We start from the raw sequence: 25,165 nt of genomic DNA on the forward strand, positions 1-25,165 counted from the left end.
AATACGCCAATTAGCACAAATGGTAAGTTCCGACAGTGCCTACAAGTATGCCTACTGGCCGCTAAATGGCAATACCGGTTTCATATGTATACACCTGGTATGTTTAGTAGTCGAAGTTATACCTAAATTATGTAGAACATGTTACTTTATGCTCTGTACCAGAATAACAGTTGCAGAACTTTTCGGTTAATGGTTGTTGTCTATGATTATTGCGTAAAAATGTAATTTATTTTAATTATGCAAACAGGGGAATCCCAGAAAAGTATCGAAAAAAGAATCAAGACTTAAATAATATCATTTGCAATATCTTCAAATCAAAATTTCAAAAACCGGGCACATTTGATCACCGAAAAATAGAACAATTTTTGTAAAACCATTTCGAAGAAATGAGCAATTTGAGATTTTTGAGCAAACAAGTTTTTTCCGTTTGGAATGTTACCAGCAATGGCGTTAGGACATGTGCTTATGCGCGCGCATCTTCACTGACATCAGCTTGACAGATTTTTGACTATGTTTACTTTCTCAAATTGAAACAAATTTAGTGCATAATTTATTACGTTAGAATAAAAAACATACATAGAAAAGTGTAAAATGATGCTCCTTAAGTTAACAACTATGAAGGTGTGTCGTTTGTGTGGAAAAGAAAAGCAGCAAGGAACTCACGTTTTTGAAGATAAATCTAAAGGCTCAGTGCTTATTTCTATTATCAACAAATATCTGTCAAAAGAGGTAATTATTATAGAAAATAAGCGAAAAAAATTTTACTTCGCAGAATAAAGAGTGAGTGAAACTAATCCATATTTATTTAATTTTGAGGTTATAAACATTTCCATCACTGACGAGTTTTCAAAATATGTTTGTATCGATTGTGAACAAAAAATTTGCATGTTTGATGAATTTTGCCTGATGGTGGCTAATATTCAAAAACAATTATCGGCTCCAGCTTTGGAAATCGACTTTGCTGAGGTACTTTCTACACTTTTATCACTTTTATTAATGACCTAACCTTAAGAACACTACCTATTTCGTATTTTTTATTTATTTAAAATAAAAACAATCAATTATTAAACCCGTTTATAAATTATAGGACATGCTCTGCCATTTAAAGCAAAGCGATCTGAATGAAAAATCGGCTCAGGAGCAGTTGAACTTAAATTTACCAAATAAAAGGAAATGTATCTGTATTGTATGTGGAAAGGGTTTCAGATGTCAAGCCCATTTAGAAAGGCATAAACGGATTCACACTGGACAAAGACCTTTCGTTTGTAATGTTAGTACCCTTAAAAGTATTTCATAGCATGAAAAATTTTTATCAGAGCGAAGTTCTTTTTCTATCCTAATTTCTAAAGTCTTATTTTTTATTGTCGAATCAATGAAAGCACAGGAAAAAAGAATCGATTGAAGGATTGCTTTCGTGATTCGGTTTCTTTTCAAAAAAGAAACTTCAGGTTGCTTTTTGAACATAAATGTAGTGCCAATGGATTCCCCACTAGACTCGAAAAAAATAATTTTGACCCTGAATTAGAAAAACGCGAATATCTCCCAAAGTAGATCGGCCATAATGCTTCTTTTCGTGCGGATGCCCACATTAAGTGTTTTTAAGCTACTAAGTATGACTGAACAGAAATTCATTCTTTTTTTTTGTTCAGATTTTTCCGTCTGTTCGTCTGTTTTTGAATAAAAAAAGAAGTGTAAAAAAATACTTTAAACTAAAAAACGTATTTGAAAGGAAAAAGTCTTTCAGAATTTTCTATAGCTTAATCTTTTAATCAAAAAAATTCGCGTTAAACATAGGAACAAAGAAATATCAGACTTCACAGTCTAAAATGCTCTCCCATCGAGAGAAAAATGTTGTTTTTGTTTGCAGGAAAAGAGGGAAATAATAGGGGATTAAATTATTTCCTATGAAATGATTATAGGTACTACTTTCAATTCAATATGAAGTCGAAATATATTGAATTTTCAAGAAAGGAGTTCGACTTTTGAGCCTAAAAAGATCAATTTTTAACCAAATAGTTAAGTTTTCAACCTACAAAGATGAATTTTCAACCAAACCCGGTAACAAGCGTTGAATTCAGAAAAATTAAGAATTTGTATTCCTATGAATATGCGATTTTTCCTCCGTCTAAAAATCCCCCAACGGGAACCGAAAAAGTGCAAATCCTATTCTTCTCAATCGACTTAGTAAAATTTAACGAAAGCATTTATTTAACCTATTTTTCATTATTAAATCTTTTTATAACTTATAAATTCGAAAAAGATTTACATTTATATTAATTTATATTTTAATAATTTATTTAAACGTCTTAAAAAATGCAACAAAGAAATCTGTGCAAATGTGTGAATTTAAATAATTTTAACTCTAGAGAGGCAGAGTTGAATTGGTGAGAATTAAAATTTCAAAATTTACATTCCGCATGAAGGAATTACAAAATAATAGAATAATCTTCACTTTTGTGCTGAAATCTGAAAATATTCAAGAAGCCCTTTTCAAACCAAATAGTTGAATTTTAAATAAAAAAATACGAAATAATAATAATAAAGTTCGATTTGTAACTCAAAAATTTAAATTTTTAGAAAGTTCGTTTTTTAAGGCAGTATTCTATTTTGAAACGCAAGAAACAAAAGCTATTTTTCTGATTTTTTTCTGAGATTATTTATAATGATATCGATGTACGCTTTGTACGGCTTAATAAACACACCCTTGAAATATATGTATTTTTTTAATTTCATTTATTTTATGCACTTTTTATTCATAAAAACGTCAGTCAAAGTCAACTTCATAAAAAGTAGGTAGGTCCGCGCTGGACCTACCTTCTTGTTGCAAAAAACTGAAAATAAACCCACTTTTTTCGTTTTTTTGGTGTTTTTTCGCCGCCATTTTGTTATTTTTCCATGCATATTAGAAATCCTTGTTCATCCGGTGAAGTCAATAAATCTAAAACTGTTTAATTTTTTTGTTCCTAATCGCCCATTTTCGAGATTTTTACAACAGCGCCGCGCACCTACCTACTTTTTGACTTGACCTTGACTGACTTTTATGTGTAAAATGTGCATAAAATAAATTTAAAAAAATTTTAATATATTTTAAGAGTGCATTTATTAAGCCTGACAAACTCTACATCAATACAATTAATAATAATCTCAGAAAAAATCACAAAAATAGCTTTTTTTCGAGCATTTCAAAGTAGAATACTGCCTTAATTGTGAAAAATGATTTTTCTACCTAAAAAATATGAATTTTCAACTAAAAGGACACATTTTCAGTGAAAATGAAATTGTAACAAAAAATTTAATTTTCAACATAATAGTTGAATTTGAAATAAAATTGAATTTTCAACTAAATAATCAAACTTTCACCCAAAAAAATCTTTAACCAAATAGTTGAATTTTCCACCTAAAAAGTTGAATTTTCAACCAAGAAAGATTTTTGAGTAAAGAAAAAAAATATCTACTAGATTATTGATTTTTTAAGCTAAAAACCGAATTAGAGACAAAACAGTGGGAATATCTACAATAAAATATAAAATTTAGATAAAAATATTAATTTTCAACCAAACTGTTAATGTTGCAACTAAATAGATGAATTTTCGACTAAATTTTTACTGAATTGATCTAGTTGTAACCAAACAGGTAAGATTAAAAAACTTAATTCATGGATCTTCAATTAAAATAATGAATTTTTAAGAAAGCAGTTGAACTTGAGCCAAATTGTTGAATTTTCAAGCTAAAAAGACCAATTTTCTCCAAAAAGTCGAATTTTTAAGAACAAAATACGAAATTTCAACTATTAAGTTAAGTGTCATGTAAATTGATAGATCTTAAACAAACACATGCATTTTTAATAAAGTCTAGTTAAAATTTTAACCAAATTATTGAATTTTCTAGTCAAAAAGACGAATTTTCTACGAAACAGTTAAATTAAAAAAAAAATGAATTTTTGACCAGAAAGGTCATTTTTAACTTAATTGATGGATCTTTAATCAAAATAATGAATTTTCAACAAAGAAGTTGTACTTCAGCAAAATTGTTGGATTTTCAAGCTAAAAAGTCGATTTTTCTACAAAAAAGTCAAATTTTTAAGAACAAAATATGAATGTTCAACTATTAAGTTAATTTTCATGTAAATGGATGGATCTTAAACAAAAACATGCGTTTTCAACAAAGTTTACTTCAAGCTTTAACCAAATTATTGAATTTCAGCTAAAAAGACGAATTTTCTACAAAACAGTTGAACTTAATCAAAAAATTATGAATTTTTGACAAGGTAATTTTTAACTGAATTGTTAAAGTTTCAACTAAACAGATAAAGATTTTAAATAAATTGTTGGATTTTTAACAACAACAAAAAATGAATTTTTAACACAGTTCATCATTCAGCCAAATTAATCATTTTTAGATGTTATTGGTATTGTCTACTGGTCTTAATCAATATTATTAAAATATTGATTAATCTTAAGATTGTGAAACAAAACACTCTCTAGCTTCGCTGCGTTATGAGCCCAGGTCCTTCAGATTGCCAGTCTGAATTGTTGAATTTTGAAGCCAAATAGACGAATTTTCTTCAAAACAGTAAAAAGTTCATTTTTTCCTAAATAGTGAAATTTTTAACAAATAGATGAATTTTAAACAAAAATTATGAATATAAATAAAAAATATAATGGTAGAGTTTTCAACCAAAAAAATTAACTTTTCGACAAAATATAGTTAGATTGTATTTTAAGTCAGCTCGCTTTCGTGCGGAAGAAGGGGAAAAAGGAGGAAATAGTGTAAACTCTAAATATTGAGTATCTTCAACGAAAATGTTTTTCTTAATTCTAACGTTCTATTATGAATAATTAATTTTGTTCTTCAGGTAAACTTGTTTCCTTAAGCATACATTTCTTTCAACTTTTATTGTTTTACTGAAATTTGCCAGTACGATTAAAAAGTAGCCTTGGCTAAAAAAGTATTGAATAAGTAAAAAAATTTTGGAACTTCGAAGTCTAGATTATGCTCCCATATTTCGCACAAAAGTTAAAAATGGTAAATAGGTGAGTGAGTGACTCAAATTAGCTACCAGTGACGCATTTATATTTTAACAAATATAAAGCATATCCGTGAAATGGCCAATCAACAATTGCAGATTGACTAAGGCTTCAAACCGATTTAAATTTCCCAATCGGTTCTTTGTTTCTGAATGGGAATAAATAAAAATAACTTGAAGCAAGTTTCAGTTCATACCAATTTATTATCAGTACTCTTTCAATAATCACAAAACATCGGGCGTATGCATTTCCAAATGCGACACTGGGTACATAAATAAACATAGATCGCCTCTATTTCAGATTTGTCAAATGTCTTTCAATCAACAAGAAATCTTGACAAAACACAAAGAGTGTCACGAGGGGAAGAAACAGTTCCAGTGTGCGAATTGCCACCAATCTTTTCGCTACAAAGTTTCTTTAAAATCGCACATGATAAATTTCCACACCGAGGTTGATCAATCAATGATACCTAATCAAATGCCCTGCATGCAGCAACAATCATTAGTGTGTTCGGAATGTGGCAAGATGTTCGCGACCAGATATAAACTGGCACGACACGCGAGAAGTCACACCGGCGAAAGACCCTACCACTGCAACTTCTGCGATCGGTCCTTCTCTCAAACTGGCAATCTCAAACTCCATCAGCTCAAGTGTCATCAAATTCCCTGCCCGATCCTGGATCCCCAGCAGCAGGACCAGTCGCAAGGAATCGAGAGTAGCGCCTCCGTGTCTTTAAATTCCTTCCAGCCAATGTACATCTTCGACAGTGAGATTCAAAAAACAATCAACGAAACTATCAATTCCACAGACGCTGGATCTTCCTATCTGAGCAAATCTTACGAGAATTCGATTTATATCGACGACGACATCGAGACGATGCTAGATCACGATCTCAATCAGCTGGAGCGACAAAAGTACGCAACTTCTTCCCAGGAAGGCCTCACTTCTCAGGAGAAGATTTCGCTCTGTCTAAAACAACCGGAAACTCCCGAGTTGCTGCACAGTTTACTTTACGACGATTAATTAAATTAGGTATCTGCCGGCTTCCCCTTTACAAACTATCATTCCCTACCGCTCGATTACGCTCTTTAGTAACGGAGTGTACTTTACAATCATTAATGTGTAATTACAATATCTTAAGAATACAGGTAAAATATTTTATTTCTTGCTTTGCTTTCACCGACACACGTGAGTATGCGCCTTGCGTTTGATTTGATGCTTTGTAATAAAAACCAATAGACTCAAAAGAAATTTCGGCAAGCATCCATATTTGCAAGTTCGATATCACCTACGGCCCCTTAAAAATAAGCAGTGATACCTCTACATATAAAAAATATAACTGTAACGTTGCAACGTAAAATATAGTCGACGGCTGTGACTTCTAGATTCTAATCACATGGTTCATGACTCCCGATGCAGCTTTTTAACACAAAATTACCACCATCGTTCTCTTTTGACAAAGAAACACTTAAAATACATTAAAAGAAAAGTTCAAAACTATACACAAAATTAAAACCTTCACACGATTAAACTGATTAGAACGTAGAACTAAAAATCAAATTATCTCATCGATACCTCCATGTTAGAAGAACCTCTCTCGGAGCGTAAGTCTAAAACGACCACTCTGACATTCGTCATCTAAGCGAAACGCTCTCTTTTATGAGTTGGCCCCTCGTTTTCATACATATAGACGGATCTAGATACCAAATCAAACAGCAGACAGGGTTGGGAATTGCTACTTTCTGGTTTACTATATTATTCAGATTAGAATTAATTGCATGAATTTCAGGGGTTCAAGGAATTACTGTAAATAGCGGAATATTTCGAATCTATACCATTTCTTAAATCGGTGAAATTTCTAGAATCCCTGTAATCCCTTAAATCAGCAAATTCTTTAAATTTGTGGAATTTCTCAAATTCTTGAAAATTTTTAAATCGCCGGAATGCCTTGAATTCGTTAAATTATTTAAATTCCTTAAATATAAAGAGTTCACTAAATTCATCTGAATTACTTCAATTATTTTTAAGATCTTGGAATTCAAAGATTTGCAAGAATTCCACAGGATAACAAGAAATGTTGTGAATTAGCGGAATTTCACGAATTCGTTGAATTTTTCAAATTCAATGAATTTCTTGATTCCCTAAAATTCCTTGAATCTTCGAACTCCTTGAATTTAGGAATTCTAAAGACTTCAAAAAAATTACAGAAATTCAGGATATTTAGAAATGATTTAAACTCTTTTCAAATCTTCAGAATTCTTTGGAATCTGAATTCTTTGAATTATTGTAAATTCTATGATTTCTTCTGAATCCCTTGCATTACATTGCAAATCTTAGAATTCAATTAAGTGCACGAATTTCAAGGGTTTAAGAAATTCCTTTAAATAGCGGAATTTCTCGAATCCCTATAATCCCTTAAATCAGCGAAATTCTTTGAATTTGTGGAATTTCTCAAATTCGTGAAATTTTTTAAATCGCTGAGATGACCTGAATTGAATTTGTTGAGTTAAATTGAGTTGAATTCATTCAATTATTTGAATTCCTTAAATTTAAAGAATTCACTGAATTCATCTGAACTCCTTCATTAATTTTTAAGATATTGGAATTCAAAGATTTGCAAGAATTTCACAGGGCCAAGACATTTTTTGAATTAGTGGAATTTCACAAATTCGTTGAATTTTTCGAATTTACTAAATTTCTTGAATCTCTAAAATTCATCGAATTAGCTGAATTCCTTAAATCAGTTAAATTTCTTGAATTCGGTAAATTCCTTGAATTTAAAGAATTCTAAGGACTTCAAAAAAATGAAAGAAATTCAGAAAATTTAGAAATTATTTAAACTCATTCCAATTCTTCAGAATGATTTTAAGTTCCTTAAAATCATCTGAAGTCTTCGAATTATTCTAAATTCTAAGATTTATTCTGAATCCCTTGCATTACTTTAGAGATCTTCGAATTCAATGAATTGCATTAATTTCTGCAGTACCAGGAATTCTTTTAAATAGCGGAATTTTTCGGACCAATGGAATTTCTTGAATCAGCGGAATTTCTCAAATCCCTTAAATCAGCGAAATTGGTTGAATTTCTGGAATTTTACCACATTCGTGAAAATTTTTTTGAAAAGGTGGAAGGCCTTGAATTAGTTGAATTCGTTAAATTCTTCGAATTCCTTAAATATAAAAAATTCACGGAATTCATTTGAAATCCTTCAATTATTTTTAAGACCTTGGAATTAATAGATTTTCAAGAATTCCACATGCTCCAGAAAATTGTTCAATTTACGGAATTTCACGAATTCGTTGAATTTTTCGAATTCACTGAAGTTTTCTAATTCCTACAATTCCTGGAATTAGCGGAATTCCTTAAATTAGTTAAATTTCTTGAATTCGCGGAATTGATCGAATTCGGGGAATTTATTGAATTTGTTTAATTCTTAGAATTCCTACAATTTAAAGAATTCTAAGGACTTCAAAATAATGAAAGAAATTCATTATTATTCTTAATTTCCTGATTTCTTCTGAATCCCTTGCATAACATTGAGAATCTTGGAATTCAATCTATTGCACCTATTTTCACGGGTTCAAGGAATTCCCGTAAATAGCGGATATTTTCGAATCGGTGCAAGTTCTTGACACGGCGAAATTACTCGAATCTCTATAATTCCAGAAATCAGCAAAATTCTTTGAATTTGTGAAATTTCTCGAATCCCTAAAATTCATTGAATTAGCTGAATTACTTAAATTTAAAGAATTTCAAGGACTTCAAAATAATGAAGGAAATTCAGAAAAATGTGACGAACTCGGAAGCATTCAGAAGATTTCAAGGAATGTAAAATAATTCAAAAAGGTTTAAAAGCATTCCAAGCAATTCAAAAGGATTTAAAATACAACTAATGCAAAGAATTCAAATGAATTATAAATCGTTTTAAGTGATTTACGAAACGATAGGGTATTTTTCTAATTCTGTTTGTTTGATTTGTCCGTTATCGCCGCGTATGTATACTAAAACGATTGGTCAACTCAAAAAGCAAAGCAGTTAGTTTGGGCGCCCAATGCGTAAGTTTACACGAACACTCCGGAAGATATTCTTTTATCATGGAGGTATCGCTATCTAATTATTAAATAAATTTTAAACCGCCTTAGCTTTTGGTTTAACTTTATAAGCAACGGTTTTAGTTTAGGTGCAACAAAAAAATCGCAAAATAAATGTACTTGTTCAAATTAGGTTCACAATAATAGTTTTAATTAATGGCACGAACTTAAACGAATCGATAGCTCGAAATTATTATCGACGCATCTGCAATTTTCTCGTATTCGCTATCACATAAGTATATTGCATTTGCGTGAAATTTCAAATAAAATAATACTCAGATCATTATTAAAATTCAGTCTAATACGAAAAAACAGCATGAGTTCCCCAATGCAAATAATATATTACATATACAAAAAGATCTTAAAATCTACAGATTAATATATTACTCGAACGCACTTCGCTACTAGAGCTACGCAACTTTCTTTCTTTGTTTCTTTCTTTCTTTACAACGGCTTCGCAAGAAAATAAACCAGTACACCGTTTCAAAAAACAATCGTTAAGGCACAGCCCCGCACGAAATTTCGCGCCAACTATCTCTTATCGGGTTTATGTGAGTCGGGACTGAATTCATGATAAAAATATCTATTTTGTATGATAGAACGCTATACTAGATAGAAACTTTTAATAGAGAGTTTATTAGGTTACTGCGACGCGTAAACTAGGAAACTTTTCTACATTAATAGGAGTTTCAATTATTTTTTCCTTTGTATAATCTTTTCGGCTCTGCAGGCTGGAACAATTTTTTTTTTCAATCCTACAAAACGAAATTTCTGAACTCTGTTCATTTAAAACATATTTAATTATAAAAGGAATATTTCCAAGCGAAAATAATGTATGGGTCATAAAACTGATTAGATTCCTCTTTAAATCTAAATGTTAAAAATCTCTAATGTTGAGAGTTAGTTTTCTCGCTTTGTTAACTTCAAATAAATTATGGTGGGAGAAATTTCAGAAAATTCGTTTGGCCACGGATCGAATGGTCACATCAGTGAAGAATATTCAGCTGGCCAGTGTTTGTGGCGTAAACCATGCCTTGTCCAGCTTGTGGCGCCCATCTGATGCAATTTAAACTTACGTAACCAGTAGTTTCTCTATTGTTTTGTAGTAATTCTCGCAAGAGAATCATGTTTTCCTTGGTGTCTTTCATGTCAATATCGTTTCTGGGACTGGGATTCCTCCAGTTAAAATCGGCCTCGGTATTGCGTTGATTCAAATTACGATAATTTACACCTTGTAAATAATCGACATTTCTACCGCAAGCGTCGGAGCGATCAAAGATGTTGTAATACCTTGAGTCGGAGGAATCCAGAGGCACCTTTTTCTCACTTTCGGGTTCACGATTGACGAGTTTGTAAATCAAGGCCATTGGAAGAGGTCTAGCTGGAACGTGGATCCTCCGAGATGCTAATCCTACGAGCAGATGCTGGCCTGTCGGAGACATCGAGAGAGAAACGACAGTTTGGTCCGTCACTGTCGAGTAGACTCGCTCTCCCAAATTCTCCCACAGTAAACTGTAGACACCTGGACATTTTTAATAATTTAATAAAATACCAAGCGAAGTGTTTTCTCCTAAAATTCGTGAATATTCAAATATTTTTTACAAGATTTTGGCTAGTCGCTAATTTTCGGGACAACTAGTTTGCAACCTTTTCCCAACTCCCCCATTTGTTGGGTCGAATAGACACAGTTAATACTAAAACTATAGTATCAGGGTTGCTGCAGAAGTCTTGTTTCAAAATTCCATCACTTTTCACGGTTTATTTTTGAAAAAATTCCAGATCTACGTTTCCAAAAAAAAAATCCAGTCAAAGAAATTCGATTTAAAACGATTCTACTGATTGCGGACTAATTCACCATCAATTTCTTATACAATGATTAATTAATGAAAATGTAAAACACTTTTCAACCATTATTGAATTTTAAACAATTATTAATAATATTCACCCTAAAATCACACACTGGATGCAAGGTGTCCTTTTCAAAACGCGGCACAGTGGAGTAAAGTGATATATAGGAAAAATAGAGAGAATGTAAAAGAAAACATTTCTATCCTGAAAAAATCGATGTCAAAGTTGAGTTTTTGATTCAAATTTAGATTATCAATCACCATGAGCGCTTAGGTATTAACTTTTACGTGCTACGCATTTTTAAAAATAGATTTTTGCATTTCGATTCCAAATCCGGCCTTAAAATTATCCCCCTCTGTTATTTCTGTCAAAAGATAATGAATTTTGACACCAAAAATATCACTTTACTCAACTGTGCGCCGTTTGAAACTGTGAAGTCGGTTGATCAGGAAAAAATTAAGATTTTTTTTAAACACTAATTTTTGCATGTTTTCGGTACATTTTGCGCTTTAAACCATTTTTTCACCAATGTATGTTTAATTTTGACTTTATCACACACGATTCTCTTTTTTTAAATTAAAAAACGAAGAGATTCATGTATAATTGAACCGTATTCTCGCACTTAGGATTTTTTTTACGCGAACGAGAAAGTTGGTGTTGGACCACTTTGACTTTTAAGCGTACACCCAATTTCAAGATTAAAATAGATTTAAAAAGATTTTAGAAACACTTGACAAATATTTCACATAGTTTCAAAGATCAATCACATTTCAGAAGATCTCGCAAAGATTTCAAAAAAGTTCATAAATGTTTTGAAATTTGTAAAAGATTCCAAAGATTTTACAAAGGATTAGCAGATTTCAAATATTTCATAGGTTTTAAAATTTTCAAGATTCGGCCGATTCCGTTAGATTTTAGAGATTTCAATATTTTAAAAATATTTTACGAAGATTTTAGAAAGGTTTTAAAGATTTCAAAAAAAATTAAAATATTTCATAACGATTTCCAAGATTTCAATTTTCTTTTAATTTATGAAGATTTCAGAAAGATTAAAAATATTGAACAGTATTTCTGAAGATTTTGCAAATATTTTAAAGGTTTTAATGTTTTTTTAAAGATTTCACTAATGTTTTGAAGTTTTCAGAAGATTTCGAAAAGATTTTAATAGATTAAAAAAATTTCGAAATATATCAGAAAATTTAAAAATGTTTCAAATATTTCAAAAATATAAAAGTTTCTAGAATTATTTCAAGAAATTTCAAAGAGATTTCAATAGTTTTACAAAAACTTGAAATATTAAAATTTAAAAAAATATTTTGACAAAGATTTCCAAGATTTTGAAGTGTTTTTTAAGATCTCACTGATTTCACAAAGATTTTACAAAAATGTCAGATTCCCATATATTTCAACAATTTTACAAGGATTTCAGATTTTAAAAATTTTCAAAAAGACTTCGGATTAAAAAATCTTTCACGAACACTTTTGCTGCAATTTCAAGAGTTTAAAATTCCATGGATATGCCTGGCCTTTTAGCAATCCTGAGTATATTCTAAAATTAAATAAATTATTTATACATATATAATTTTGATATACCAAGCGTAGTGGTAGCATTGATTCGACCAGATGGAAGTAAAGTTGATAACATTGTTCCATCGGCAGAAATGTCGATGCTAGCATCATTGTGGATTTTGCATTCACGTACAACCACGTTTTTCTCAGCTGTAAAAACAGTTTATTATTTTTAATCTTTTACAAGTTGACTTAATCAACTTGAAAAATTATCCACTGCAAAAAAGCTTGAATGATATTTAGAATGAGTAATAAGTTTACGTACGATTTGTAATGTCGGGTATTTCACCTTCAGAAAAATCCCAAGCTTGAACGCGGTAGTTGGGAATTTCCATACCGTTGAATGATATGCTGACTGGCACGTGGTCTGGAATTATTCAATTCAATTTACGACTGAATTTCATATTTTGACTCAAGTGAAATAAATTTAAGACATAAATTAGAAGCGAAAAAAAGAAAAACATCGAAATATCTATTAAATGTAGCTACTATTGTGTAGGTAACAAGGCTGTTATCTAATATAATGGAATTTGTTTTAGTTATACAAATATTTTGTATTATATTATTATTTTTAATTATAATTATATTATTATAATTAATTATATAATTATATAATTATTATATGTATTATATACTATTTTGTTATACAAAAAAAAACATTGTCCCATACGGAAATATTATTTAGGTGTCCATTGAAATCGAAAAAAAATTCCCCGCTATTAAAATATAAAAATGTAAATTCACAAAGTTGAAAATGTTTTAATTTCGAATAATTAAAACCAAAATTTGCCTTTTACTTTAAATTTGTAGAGTTCCGGATACAAAATGTAAAAATTAAGCGATTTAAAAACTCATGATTCCAAATTTGAATTTGAAAACTGTACCTGAAAAAAAATTAATTTCAAAAGTTGTAAACCATTTTGAATTATTGCTATTTAAACTATGCAATTATTAAAATTTCCGTTTGAAACTCGTTTCATTTTGAGCAGATCTAGAATTTTTAATTCTTGGCACGTTTCACCGTCAAATATTGTTTAACTTTAAATAGCCTGCATTTTTTAAATCATTAATTATTAAAAATCGTTCATGTTTGCAGAACTTATATTTAAAACTAATCAATTTAAAAATGTTCAATTTTAAGCATTTAAATTTTAAATTGTCTAATTATGAAGGTCTTAGTTTTAAAATATATAATTTGAAAAATGTATACTTCCAAACGGATTAATTTCAAATGTTCCTAATTTGGAGTATTAGTAATTTTGAAGAATTTAAAAGCAAACTTGGAAAAATTGTATAATTTCATGTGATATCAAAAGAAATTTAAAGCGATTTCGATTGATTATCTTAAAATTTTCAATTAACAAATAAAATTACTGTCCTTTTCCGAAATTCCTGACTTCCAGAAACAGTAGACACCACATCATGCACTTTTAAAAATATTAATTTAACAAATTCTTAAGACTTTTCGTTATTAAATTCGAGGATATGACGTCTATTATGAATAATTAAATTAATTAATCTATTAATTAGTCTATTTCAATAATAATAATTAATCTGCACATTATCTGGTATTATACAGGTATCATAGCAGTTTTAGTTTGTCAGTTTTTTCTCTAAAATTCTTAGACTTTAAACTTTTTCTAATTCTTATCAGCTGAAAGCTCTCAGGTATTTAGAAAGTTGTTTGCATCTACACATTTTGAGGGATTAAAAAAATAGGTTTTAATATTTTGTTAAATTACTTTCTAATCTACTTTTGAGAGTTAAGACATTTTTTATTGTTAACTTTACAATCAATCTATCTTTCGTGTTTAGTTTACCGATTGAATGCCTTCGCTGTTGACTTCTAACAAAAAAAAAAAAAACAAAATGATCTAATACATTGTTTAAGAAATACTTCCACCATTATTATAAAAATCAAAAAGAAATTCTTTGAAAACGTCTTGTTTTTGAACGTTTTAAATGATTCTGGAAAAAAGAATCGAAACTTTGTAAAAAAACAAGGAAAAACGAAGACGGAGAGTAGGTAAAACGGGAAATGGACTTACCACCAAATTGTGATTCCTCACCTCTCATATCAACGTCATCGCTATCATCATTCCCAGGATCCTGGCCTCCGCCACTTCCACCTCCTCCACCGCCGCCACCACCTCCTCCGCCACCTCCTCCTCCTCCACCGCCCCCTCCTCCTGTGCCACCAGCACCTCCATTAGGAGCAGAGCTATATCGCGGACTCAAAAACCGCGACCCTCTCCAAGTAGCTTGAGCCAGGAACCACCTTCTAAACTGTGGCGAGAAAGCCTGATGTCCTCCCAAATCCTAAAATAAGACCCGCAATTAAACATCCATTCAACATGAAGAGTAGATCATTAAGGAGGCTTGGGCATTTGGCGTCGCACTATAGGTCAATTGCATTTTTCTGGTTTAAAATCTAATATAATGAGAAAGAATAAAGATAACTCAACAAATTAAAAAAAAAATAAAGTTCATGTTACGTGGATTAAAGTAAAATATGTAAGAATGCCTACATTGCTTATTGTAGGAATTGAAGTAAGGTGTGAAATTGAGCATGTTTAAAAAATCGATGACCTTTTGCTACGGGTTGAAATAAGGTGCAAGTGACTAAAAATGAGAAAATTCACTAAAAAAACATGGTAAAAGGTTTTATAAATTTTTATAAAACATTTATAAAACGTTTTCTAATGTTTATTTATTTGTTTATTATAAATTCAACTTTTTGTTCATTTCTTTACAAATATAAAACGCCTTTTAATCTGTACCCGTTTCCAAGATATTAATAATAAATAAATAATATACGTTTTATAAACGTTTATAAAGCGGTTAATAAACTTTCAGATGGACAGACTGCGGAAATTTGCAATGTCTTTACAACGTTGTTACGTCGTTAAAACAACTTTCATTTCCAACGTTACAATTTTTCTTAATGAATATTTTTTTAAATTTAATACAATTTTGAGGTGGAGAGCTAATTATATTATTATTTTAATAAATTATTGCTAAAATATTGGCATAGATATTATATTATTGTATTATAATATCTATATTTTTTGCATGCAAAAAGGAAGAAAACCTAGATTTTGTTACCGCATATTTCTTTTAAATAGTGAAGTCATGCTTAATGCAGAATTATAAATAATCTGCTTGATTTATACTATATTTTCATACAATCTAAATTACACTAAGAAATAAATAATACTCCCTTAAAAAAACGCATTCTCTCAGAAAAATAATTGGCGTATGCGTTCAAGTTTAAAGGTGAACAATTAACAATTTAATGAATATTCATATATTTAACGGTTAAGGTTGAGTCACGAAAAAATATAAAGTCTTCAAAATGCCTTTTTCAATATACCCTAGAGGGGAGGGAACGAGAACTATCCATACAGTAGAGAATAATGCAGAAATGGTTGTCGAAATGATATTTAACCCCCACGAAAACCTTTTGCAATTCTATTCTGCAATATTTCGCGTTTTTCAGATTCTCGCTGTCCATTTCTACCCCTAGACAGGAAAATGATAGCGAGAAACCATCCATACAGTTTAGGATTTTGAAGAAATGGTTACTAGAATAGTTTTTACCACCCACGAAAACCCTTTACCATGTTTTTCAGCGAATTTTCTGATTTTTAGCTACTTGCCCATTATTCCAACACCTAATTCAGGGGTTGATGGCATCCTCATAATTTTTCTCCTAATCTGCATTACATTTACTACAATTTAAAAAAATTTGTATCTATATCATGATTTCCCCTTGAGAGTCAGCAAAAAGAAAAGCAAAAGGTCATCAATTTTTTAAACATGCTCAACTTCACCCCTTACTTCGACCCCTACAATAAGCAATGCAGGCATTCTTACATATTTTCCTTTAATCCACGTAACATGAACTTTATTTTTGAAAAAATTGGTTGATTTATCTCTATTCTTTCTCGTTATATTAGATTTTAAACCAGAAAAATGCAATTTGACCTATAGTGCGTCGTATGAAGTGAGGGGCAACGCGGGGGCACGTTTTATATAAAAGCTTATTGCTACTTTTTTTCTAAAAAAAATTTTTTATAATACGTATTACAGTTCCATCTAAGTGGAAAAGTAAGAAATTGCGAAAAAGTAGCCAGAAAAAAGTGATGGAAAACATTGATTAATTTCACCTAAGCGCCTCGTGTGCACGTGACGTCCTGTCTCGCAATTTTCTCTTTGATTGAAGTCGTCAACCCCTTGTTTTTATGAAACTAATAGATTCCTCGTAATCGAAAGTATTAATAGATAGAATGTGTCCCCTAAGGGTTTACATTTTTCTTGCACCTTCTTCTTTATTGCTTTACACCCCCCCCCCCCCCCCCCCCCCCCCCCCACACACACACTTACTTAGTGGTGAAAGGGGGACCTACAGTTTAAGGTGGGTTCCGAACCACCAAGAGCAACACAGCTTTAAGTACTTAGAGAAAACCTTTTTCACTACCGGTCCCACGACTCTCCGGAGATGAACAAATCCCTTGCTAGACTAGTGTTCACCGCATGGGCCGCCGGTGCTCTTCCAGAGTGCGAGGCGGAAATCGAACCCGCAAGCCGACGGAGTGGGGGTCCAAAGCCTACGCTTTAGCCTCCACGACCATCGTTCCACTCTCTTAATTTTAATTATGCCAGAGTTTAAAAAATTTCTATTTAAAGGGTTGATTGCTCTCGAAATTCTGTATAAAATGAGACCAGGATAAAGCCAATTTGTCTATTTAAAAAAAATTGATATTGCAAAAATAGTGTAAAGTTCAATCTTTTCTTAAATGGCCAATAACTTCCGAAATAATCAACATTTTTCAATGTTCTTGGGCTTATTTTGAAGCTATTTTCTACCGTAACAATGACTTGAAATTGTAACAAAAACGTTGAAAAAATTGCAATATTATTTGTGGTAACAAAAATATTTTTGTAGAATATATAAAACTTGTAATCAGGAAGTTTCTATGAAATTTCCCCAAAATGTACATTTATTTAATTTTTCCAAGTTTTTTGTTACAATTTCAAGTTTTTTGCAATTCGATAAGAAAGTTTTTACGATTTATACCAAAAAGCTGTTGTGGTACGGTGAAAAAAACAGCTTTAAATCGAGCCCAAGAACATTGAAAAATGTTGATTATTTCGCAAGTTATTCAACATTTAAGAAAACATTAAAATTTTAACTATTTTTGCAATATCTACTTAAACATTGATAAATTGGCTTCATTCTGGGCTCATTTTATACAGAATTTCGAGACCAATTAACCCTTCAAAGAAATTTTTTTTAACAACACTGTAGAAATTTCAACAAATCGATTTTTTTTTAACTTAAAAAATTCTTTGAACATTGTAGAATAAACTACAAAAGGTTTTATACGTGTTCGAAATGGATTTCATTGAAATTCCGAGGGTGCCGGGCCGCTCCGCAACGTGTTATTACATATCTCCAAACTTTAAACGCGTTTTTCTCAAAATACGTTTTGGAAATCGTCACGCAGCATAATTTAAACAATTTTTTATGTTTTTAATCGGGTTTCTTCCTACATCTTTGTAATAACATTTCAAAGAGAAACACGCAGGGCATTTTCGATATATTAATTTAAACAATTGTTGTAAACAATTAAGTGCTGTTCTTTTTTTGGTCGAAAAATGAGTTATTTTTTCAAATGCTTGGCAATTACACAAAAATCAATATTTTTGAAATCTCCTACGTTTTTCTCTAGCTATTCTCATGCGAATTAAGAAAAAAATTTCTATTCTATTCCAAATTAAATTTTGCATGCTCTGTGCTGCGCGGCGCGGAGCTCCTCCAAGAAAACACACATTACAGAATTTCTTCAGTGCTGCCATTTTTTAACATTTTTTATTGAAAATTTGTAATTTTTTAATTCATTATATAAATAACAACTTTCCACATCATTGTCATTGTATTCCCTTCTTTCCACCAAAAAAAATATTCTTGAAAAAAAATGTTTTTTTTTGACGTTTACAGTGGTTTTACCCCTTAATCAGTCATCAAAAAAGGGGTACAAGAAAACTGTTTACACTTATTGTATTTGATTTATCGAGACTCATGATTTTTTTCCAGAGTTAAGTCAATTTTGCTCAGGAGTCCCATAAAACGACGTGTTTAACTGACACTATTTCGGGAGCGATTTGTTCATAAATTACGTCGTAATCCATAGTATTTCTTTTTTCCAAAGGAATTTGGCATACTTTATTTAGGTAATCTCCAAGTTTCAGAACCATCAGTGACCTTATCAAAAAACGACCTAAGCCTTTTTAATAGTGTATACTCAGATCTCAATTTTCCGTCCTTTATTCAATTTTTATTCTTAGTTTTTTCAATTGTAGAGTTGGCAAGCAAAAAAAGACAATACAAGTAAAAACAGACCATTTTTCACCCCCCTCCACTACATTATTTTTTTCTACACACGTGATATATATCGTATATTGTGAAAAATTATGAGAATTTCCTAAAAATAAATGAACGATTTCATTTTTACTGTTAACAATTAAAGAATTTTCAATCGTTGTTAATCTTGGTGGTTCGGAATCCACTTTAAACTACAGGTACCCCTCCCACTACCAAGTAAGTGTGTGGGGGGTGTGTAAAGTAATAGGGAAGAAGTTACAAGAAAAATGTAAACCCTTAGGGGACACATTAGAAGCTTCCATTCTACTCCAATTACAAATCTTGAAAATTTAAGAATGTTCTGTAGTAAACATTTAAAATAGAATCACGTATTTACAAAAAATTTTAAAATTACATTATTTTACTCTATAAACCTTTTAAATTAATAAATTTTTAATTATAAATATTCCCAATAATAGAATTATAAAATGAAAATAGTTCAAATGGAATCATTTTCAATTGTAAATCTTTAAAATTATTTTAAGTATTCCCAAAAAAACGTTCAAAATTACATTACTTTAAATTTTAAACTATAAAACTTCCAAATTAATGAACTTTCGAAATAGAAGAATTTTAGATCGAAAATTATTGAAATTGAATGATTTTCAATTCTATATTTTACAAATTAAAGAATTTTCAATTGCAACTCTTAAAAAATTGTAGAAATTTGAATTGCAACCTTTAAAATTGGAGAAAATTTAATAATTTTGTATTTACACGTCTTTAAAATTGAAGATCCTTTAACTGCAAATCATAGAAAAGAAAAAAAATTTACATTGTAAATGTTCAGAATTGTAATACATATTAAAGATAAAAACGTTTACAATCACGCCAATAAACTATGAAAAGGGTAAATTAATGAATCTTCAATTGTAAACCTTAAAAATTGTTAAGAATTTTAAATTTCGAATTGTTAAATTTGAATAATTTTGAATTGTGAATCTTAAAAATTGAACTATCAAACAAAAACTTTCAATATTACATGAGTGCAAAATATACATGTAGCAAATTGAATAATTTTCAATTCTATATTTTCAAAATTCAAAAATGTACAATTGCAACTCTTCAAAATTGTAGAACTTAGAATTGTAAATCTTACACGTAAACTATAATTAAAAATTAAACAAGGTTTAAGTATTAAAGTTACCAATTAAATTAGATAAATTAAATTTAGAATTGAAAATTTTGGACTTTTGATTTTCAAAATCATCCAAATTTAAGAATTTTTAGTTATACATAATTAATACTGAAGAGTTTGCAATTGTGAATCATAAAAACGGAAGTATTCAAAAAAAGGTAGAATTACGCACATAGAAATGGAAGAATCTTCAATTTCAAGTCTTTAAGGTAGACACATTTTAAAAATATGTAGAAAATTTTATTATTTTAAATCATATACATTCAAAATCAAACAAGTTAGCGAATTTCAAATTGTAAATATCTTCAAAATGCATCAGTCTCAAAACTGAAAAACATAAGAAAGACTCAGAATTATTGAAATTCATCTTTTAAGGACATTTTATTATGATGTAAAATCCACACAAAAATACTCTAATTTATCATTATTATTGATTATATTTTGCAGTACTTTAAATGTAAGCACATAATTTAATTTGATAATCAGTCAATCTAAATATAGAACAAGGCATGAACGCGCGTAGCGCGCTTTTTGAGCTCGTTTTTATTAATTACTAGGACACCTTTAAATTATTTTTTACCAAACGCTTTAGATATTTTTACTTTCTGTTTAATCTGTCGTATAATCTAGAAAAAAAGATATTTAACTCTAAATGTGTATTTAGTAAATAGTGCAAAGCCCGATAAACTTTAAAAATTCTGAATTATTTTTGGTGTAGTAGTAGTAGTAGTACCCATATTGTAAAACAGACTTTGCTTTTGTGGATATCTTTCTACAAAATGATGGAACAAAGATACTGGTGACCGAATCCATTTCAAATTAGGTAGGTTAAGAGTATTTGAATTTTTTACTTCCTTTTTAAAAAAACACCCAACTTTTTCTTTAAAGCTATATAACATTTGACCTAATTGAGGTATTAAAAATTTATTTCCACATTCCGGTAGAGTTTATCGTTTCTGAAAATACTAAAAGTAGATAAAATAAAAAAAATTAAAAAAAAGAATTATATTTTTTGTCAATTTTTATTGAATTTGTACTACCATAAGAAAAATATTTTGTGAGTTTTATGCGGGCCAAATAACTTTTGTGGCCAGGAGAATGTTTTTTCATAAAATAGAATTTTTGTATTTTTCTTTCTTAAAATAACAGATACGAAAAAATGTTAAAAAAATGCTTTGTATAGTTACAAAAGTTCTACAAAAAATGTCTTTACTCATTTATGATATCTTGTACTGTTTTCGAGGAAAAAACATCAATATTTATTAAAAAAAATTCTCTTGACCACAAAAATGGCTTAGTCTGCATAGACCTTATAGAACGTCTTTTCTATATAAATAAAAATTTATAAAAAATATATTTTTTTGAATAGAAAAGTTGGGGTTGCCCTTTTTCACAGAAATTGTATATATGTTTTTGGTCCTTTAACATGTTTTTTTTTAAATTTTATATATAAATGAACAATTGAATTTCAAAAAAGTCTTTGATAATATTTTTCTATCATTCAATAATAGTTTAATGTCTATGCAAATTTAGATTAATAATAATAGGTAAAACTAGAAGAATAAATTTAAATGACAAAGGACAAGTGTGTTATGATATTGAAACTGTGCTTAGAGAACCACTTTATAATATATTTCATAGCAGATTTGTATAGTGAAATTTAAAAAAAATCACAAATCGAAAAAATACGTCTCACCTAATTTCCTATAAAAAAAACAACATATTTTGTCTTCGAGAGATTCAGCGACTTCAAGCTTAGAACCTGTCTGATTTGTCTTAATAATGTTATCACAATATTTTAATGCAATTACTGCATGTAAGTAGATTTGATAAGAATCAAGTCAATCCTTTCTTCGACCGTTAATGTAAATAAGAGTATGATTTGTTTTTTTAGGTCTTACGGTCTTCATTAATTAAAAGAATAAAACGAAATGATTGCAAAGTTCGTTTATTAAAATTCTGTTTTTCTGATTTTTTAAACGAAAAGGATGAATGTTGACAGAATTGTCGAATTTTGAAGAAAATGATTCAGTTTTGAGCCAAGTAATATAATTTTTGACAAAAAAAAGAGGTTCTTCGCTTGGGGTGATTGCTAGAGAGATTGATCAGCAACCTGGGTCGGAGCAGTGTTGCGGAACGAACGTGTTATTTACTTAAATAGCACGAGAATTCTGGATCAATCTGAAAAATCTCTATCCCTTCCACACAATACTCCTTTCCCCTGCTGAGTGAGTCACGCCTACCCCAAAAGGGAAAATGGCTTAATGGTGTTTTTCTGATGTTTCGGCTACGACTGTGTGCCTTTTTCAAAAAATCTTAATAAATAATATATAAATAACGATCTTTTCTTACATATAATTACACACAATTGATTTTTTTTAAGTAAAAGAAATAAAAATTACCTGGGCTTTTTATCTTGTAAAATGCCAAGAATATTAATTTTGGAGTCAAATATCTGTCAATAGTTCATGTCAATTTTTTAAAAATAATAATGATATGAGACACCAAATTAAATTAAAATGTAACGAAAAAAACATAATAGAAAAGCCTCATAAAAATTGTAGAGGCTTCTTTAAAATAAAAAACTACATCTTAACCCTTAAACTGCCAAAACGCCACGACCGGTACACTGCTTTTCGAAGGCCAATAACTAAGACTGTTCGACACTACAAAAAATTGAGATAAATATATTTTTATTGCTTAAGATCTTCTCTTTCTGATGGTCATAATGAAATTCCTCAAAAAATTGATTAATTATTGCAAAATGCAGTTTAAACAAACAAAAACGTGATTTTCCGTGCCTATTTTTTTTTGTGATCCATTTTTCAAAGTTTTTCGAGACTGTAATTATTCTTCTGTAATTATTCTGTCTGCAAGTTAATCATAATATTGTGATATTTCTTTATAAAAATGGATTCTATTATGCGTCTTTTATATGTACTTTTTCCCCTAGCCACAATTTTAATATTGTTAAAATCAAAATCAAAATAATGGTTTCAGTTCCAACAATGTTGTGAAAGGCGTGTATTAAAATTTCCAACTCTACAATCTCTTTTATGTTCCAAAACTCTAGTTTTTAATCTTCTACCTGTTTCACCAATATAAACTTTTTCACAAGAATTACATTTAATGAGATATACAATTCCAGACAAATTTTCGTTGATATCGATATCTTTTGAATTAAGTCAATAATTTTTAAGAGAGTTTTGATCACTGAAATAAAAATTTATGTTAAATTTTTTTACCGATCTTCGTAACCTTTCAGAGAGTCCTTAAACATACCGATAACGTAACTTTTAAATTCGATTTTTTGTACGTGTCAACCCAGCTATTTTTCTTACTGGAATAATTGCAGACTTCATGAATTCGCTCTCGAATAATATTGTTTATCAAAGGAAGCGGATAATTAATTTGAACTAAAGTAATTTCAATTTGATCCAAATTTTCTTTCCTAAAGCTAATATCACTGAAGTATATGCATCTATTGATTAAACCTTTTATTAGACCGACTTTTTGACAATATAAATGATGGGAATTAAAATTAAGATTTCTACCAGACCATGACGCTTTTTTAAACCAATTGGTAATTAACTTAACTTCAGTTGTTTTGATAATTTGCAAATCAAGGTAATTTATTGAATTATTATTTTCAAGTTCAAACGTAAACTGTATGGAATTTTCAATACTATTGAAAGCATTCATGAAATCAACAATTCCTTCCGTAGGAACAATAGCTAAAACATCATCCACATACCTTTTATATAAAATAGGTTAAAAATTCAATTTTTTTTAAAGCTCTTTTTTCAACATCTTCTAGAACCAAATTTGAAACTATGAGACAATGGTGAACCCATAGGACAACCATTTAATTGTTTATAATATTTTCCATTAAAAGAGAAAACCATGTTATTGAAAACAGTTTCAGTAGCGACTAAAAATGAATTTTTTGTTATTTTAGTTAAATTTTTAATTTGCATTAGTTTTTCTTTGATACAGTCTAATGCTAGATCTAATTGATTGTAATCAAACATTGAAACAACGTCCAATCAAACTAAGGAATGTGTTGAAGGAACTTCAATTTTATTTAAAGTGTCCTTTAAATCCCAGCTATTTTTGACAAATGATTCTGTGTTACCTTCAAATGGTTTTAAAACATTAGAAATATATTTGGCTAAGTTATAAGTAGGAGAACCAATGTTGAAACAATCTCCATTTCAAATCTGGTTTGTGCACTTTTGATAGAGAATAAGCTTTAGCTACAGTACTATTATGTGTTTTTAATTTATATGCCGTTTGTTCATTTATCAATCTTTTTGCTCCCATCGAATAGCTATGTCATTACATTTTTGTTCTGTTGTTGGAACAAGACTGGGTTTTATCTTTTTATACAAATTGTCATTATTGATATTTCGATTAATTTACAGACAGAAATCATGAATGTCAACAAAATATATCAAAGTATTATAAAATAAACAAAACCAAGTTAAAATTCCAGTTACTTCAGCGCGCTTTCCTCATTCGTGGTTCCTTTAAAATTACGCCTTTATTCTGTATTCATGAATTTACCACCTTAATGTATGTCTCTTGTTTCCTAAGCTATATGTTCGTCGTTGTCGAAAAACCTTTTAAGGACTTTCGTTCAATTAAGATGTAGTTTTTTATTAAAAAAAGCCTCTACAATTTTTATGAGGCTTTTCTATCACGTTTTTTCGTTACATTTTAATTTAATTTGATGTCACACCTCATTATTATTTTTAAAAAATTGACATGAACTATTGACAGATATTTGACTCCAAAATTAATATTATTGATTTTTACAGGTAATTTTTATTTCTTTTACTTAAAAAAAAATCAATTGTGTGTATTTATATGTAAGAAAAGATCGTTATTTATATATTATTTATTTAAATTCTTTGAAAAAGGCACACAGTGGTAGCCTAAAAAAGTAAGGCCTAAAAAAAACAAATCTTACTCTTAATTACTAAATGTTAACGTTATACTATAATTTTGCATACATGGATTTTCTATAGGGTTCATTTCTAAAAGAATATTACGTAATAGTAAC

The 25,165-nt window shown here is 29.7% G+C and overlaps 2 protein-coding genes across 2 annotated transcripts in view; one reads left to right on the forward strand and one right to left on the reverse strand.

Annotated features, from left to right (window-relative positions):
• The first annotated feature begins 591 nt into the window (after positions 1–591).
• LOC117179829 (zinc finger protein 19-like) lies at positions 592–6,945 on the forward strand. The gene is made up of 4 exons (XM_033371966.1): positions 592–729; positions 817–966; positions 1,088–1,270; positions 5,328–6,945. Exons 1-4 carry the CDS (start codon positions 592–594, stop codon positions 6,048–6,050), a joined length of 1,194 nt encoding a protein of 397 aa, XP_033227857.1. The 3' UTR covers positions 6,051–6,945.
• Positions 6,946–10,094: 3,149 nt separating this feature from the next.
• The window catches only part of LOC117180610 (serine/arginine repetitive matrix protein 2-like), a 41,924-nt gene continuing 26,853 nt past the window's right edge, over positions 10,095–25,165 (reverse strand). The window contains exons 12-15 of the mRNA XM_033373102.1: positions 14,605–14,854; positions 12,801–12,902; positions 12,560–12,685; positions 10,095–10,640 (exon numbers count right to left, since the gene is read on the reverse strand). Coding sequence (XP_033228993.1) covers positions 10,105–10,640; positions 12,560–12,685; positions 12,801–12,902; positions 14,605–14,854 — 1,014 coding nt within the window. The 3' untranslated portion in view covers positions 10,095–10,104. The remainder of the gene's footprint in view (positions 10,641–12,559; positions 12,686–12,800; positions 12,903–14,604; positions 14,855–25,165) is intronic.

This window comes from Belonocnema kinseyi, chromosome 9, assembly GCF_010883055.1.
Source record: "Belonocnema kinseyi isolate 2016_QV_RU_SX_M_011 chromosome 9, B_treatae_v1, whole genome shotgun sequence".
Classification (NCBI taxonomy): domain Eukaryota; kingdom Metazoa; phylum Arthropoda; class Insecta; order Hymenoptera; family Cynipidae; genus Belonocnema; species Belonocnema kinseyi.